The sequence below is a fragment of the Hippopotamus amphibius genome, chromosome 4 (assembly GCF_030028045.1).
Source record: "Hippopotamus amphibius kiboko isolate mHipAmp2 chromosome 4, mHipAmp2.hap2, whole genome shotgun sequence".
Classification (NCBI taxonomy): Eukaryota; Metazoa; Chordata; class Mammalia; order Artiodactyla; family Hippopotamidae; genus Hippopotamus; species Hippopotamus amphibius.
The window spans coordinates 41398996-41402295 of NC_080189.1; the positions used below are offsets into that span (position 1 = coordinate 41398996).

Here is a 3300-nt window from a genome sequence, read left to right on the forward strand (position 1 = left end):
GAGAAATATGCCTGACCTCAACATATTTAAAGTCTGGAAGAGACTATAATACAATCTACAAGCTAACAGATATTATGATAGTAAGACATGGATATAGAAGAACAGAAACTTGATGTAATTCTCATAAATAATTTTTTAATTTTTAAAATATTTTACTATAACTATTTTCTTACACATTTTATGGGTGTAACAAATTTTCTTAAAATTTTTTTGGGTCTTAGAAATTTTCTTACAAATGTTATGGGTCAAATGAGAAAGAAAATAAGAAAAGATGGGAAAAGAAGACAAATAAGAAATTAAAAAACTTTAACAGAAAAAAGATGAATAAGAGAAAATTTAAAACAGGAAAAAATTTGGATAAGTCATGTATGCAGTATGTTGTTGCTTTTTCTTCCTCAAAATTAATTTCTAAAATAGTAAAGTTAAAAAAATTAATTTCTGTGACTCAGCAGTTTTAGTGATCATAAAACCCGCAGGGTTCTTTCTTATTCATCTGATGAATTTGTGGATGCATAGAGTATAACAAATAAAGAAAAATCTTTAAATCCTGAACATTTACATTGCTGGGGAGAGAGAAAAGTTACCTTAATTCATTTGGTTTTTCTCTTTCTACCATGAAATGCTTTAGGTTCTGAAGGTTCAAATATGAAACTGGCTTAGTTCTTTGGAAAGTTTCAAGATTGTGAAACTTTGAGGGAAATAGTAGAAATATCGACACAAGGGAAAAAAATCCACAAGCCTATGTTTCAATTTGGCCCAATCTCATAGTCTAAATTAATGGTTTATATATTTCTCAAAAGTTCTTTTTTTTTTTAGAGTGTTATTTTCAGTTATTTAAAGACATAACTTTAAAAGTAGAAGGAAACTCTAAAATTTCAGTATAACTTTGTCTCCAAGGGAAATCTACGCTGTGGCCCAGGACATCTAGAAATCCTTCAAAAAACAGAAAGGGGGGAAATTTAATCACTTCCCTTGGGAACTTATTTTAATGCCTAGCAACATATTGGTCAGGAATATTCTCTAAGTTACAGCTTCACCATTATTTAGATATACTCAGTAAGCTTTTAAATGATTTTTGGAGATATTGAGGGAGTTGATCCCATATCCTTAAACCTGACTTTTCAAAGGATAAATCTAGATAAAGTTGTTATAGCAGAAGGCCACAAAGAGATCTGTTTCTCTTGATGTCTAGATAAGTGACTTCTCCCCCCTCACCTGTTTTTTGTGAGGGCGTGAGCTGAATGGTCATCTCATCTGGTTAGCCAAGTAGAGTTTGTGTCTTTGAAGCAGAATCATGACCAGGATTAATTTACTTAAGCTTAAGTGGAATGAAAATAACTAGAGGGCTGAGATCACTCCAAAGCCTAAGAAAAGACCATGTTTCAAACTGAGGAAACTAAAATAAGCTGGTAAAACTCAGAAACCATTAGACCCATGTTATCTGGATAGCCAAGTAGATAGTTTATATTGGAAAATAATGTAGTATTGCAACTTTAGGTAGATTGAACATCACTAATCTTTGTATGTGTATCATTTAGAGATGGTAGGAATTAAATAAGGGCTGAAATGAATGCTCTATTTTATAATCCTTTTTGTTTGGCTGCATTAAGGAATGGTTTTAATCAAGTAATGAAATAACCATTCCTGTTTTCACTCTCAATGTTAAGGGAGTAATGAACACTGTAGTTTGTGGCTAACGACACAGAAGGCAATTCCATAGGTTAATTATCTTTTGCTTAAACCAATGGCTTCCCCCAAGAACAAAGAGCAGCAAATCAAAGCAGCTAATCGCTGTTACACTCAAGAAAATTTCATTATAAAATGCAACAGTGTCATTACAGTCACTTGAGTTTGCCACAGTGTACAAGTAATAGATTCTAAAGAACTGGTAGGGAAGGAAGCAAACAAGAATGATCCCTATAAAAAACAGGTTTTTCAACTGGGCCCAGAATTCCTGATGGGATAGCAAGGAGTGGCGTAGCTTCCGCACCATCGGCACCATGATGATGCTCTGGAAGACCAAGAGAGACACTGCAATAACTGCGACAACAATGACGATCATATAGTTGATGACTTGCACATGTGTGTGGGCAAGTTCTTTGTGGAATTTAAAACAGTGGTGTTGATCATACCCCTCATGAATTCCATACTGAGAAACAACCAGGGGCACCACAATGATAATCACCAGCAGCCACAGGGCAGTACTGGCAGCCACAGCGTGCAGTTTTCTGTAGAATTCCACTTTGTCCTTGTGCTTGAAAAAGATAAGGTACCTGATGACTAGGATCACGACGTAGAACAAGAATGTGAGGTACATGTGGATGTGCAGCATGGCGCTCACAAATCTGCAGAAGGTCAACCCAAATGTCCAAGTGTGCCTGATGAGGTAGGTCAAGCGAAACGGCACTGTCAGCAGGAAAGCACTGTGGACCACCACCAGGTTAATGACTGCTGTGGTGGTCACAGACCGGGTGTTCATTTTCACCAGCAGGAACAAAATGGAGACGATGCCCACCAGCCCTCCAATGAGCACTACAAAGTAGAGCCTGGTTAAATGGGGTGAGCTTATAGGGTTATCACAGGAGGAATTACTGAGGTCAGCCATACTTCAGAAGTCACCTGGAAGAAACAAAGCACCAGTGTAACTAACACACTTCCAGAATTTTGTTGATATTTTGTTCACATTGCACTGGCAATGTGACTCTGTAATTTATGTGTTTATGTGACATTAACTTTATGTGCCTTAAAAATGAAGACGATTGTCATATGCATTTCTGTGTCCTCTACACTGAAAAAACAGTTGTCATTGATTCTTGACCTTTAATAGCTTAAAGACCTCATCGAAAGGTCTGTGTATATCTACACAGTCAAAACTATTTGCATAAAACTGGATTGCAGACCATTTGAAGCTGATACATGGATACTAGTACTGCAGCAACCACTGAGGGGAACAACTCCCGAGATGCACAGAAAGCTGAATGGATGCATTAAATACACAGATTTTTTTTTTTTGTATTATAATTCTCTAATTCCTTCCAACTCATCAGCAAATGATCCAAGAATATTTATGCTTAATTCCTTTAGGATACTGATGAGTTTGGCTAAAAAATTGGCTAAATCAAGGCAGGAGCAGGCAATAGGAGAGTATATCTGACTATCTCATCACAGTTATATTATCATCTAACAGTGACACCTTGGCTAAGTTCTTACCAGGGACCCCCCTGAGAACATAGCATGTCTCCTAATTCTTCTATTCCCCCACCCTTAAATTCATAAAAGAACCACTATCATTTTTCCTGT

The 3300-nt window shown here is 36.4% G+C and overlaps 1 protein-coding gene across 1 annotated transcript; it reads right to left on the reverse strand.

Annotated features, from left to right (window-relative positions):
- Nucleotides 1-1693: 1693 nt before the first annotated feature.
- On the reverse strand, nt 1694-2605 carry LOC130852248 (probable G-protein coupled receptor 141). Its single transcript, XM_057733124.1, has one exon. The coding sequence runs from the start codon at nt 2603-2605 to the stop codon at nt 1694-1696; it is 912 nt and encodes a 303-aa protein (XP_057589107.1).
- Between the last annotated feature and the right edge of the window lie 695 nt (nt 2606-3300).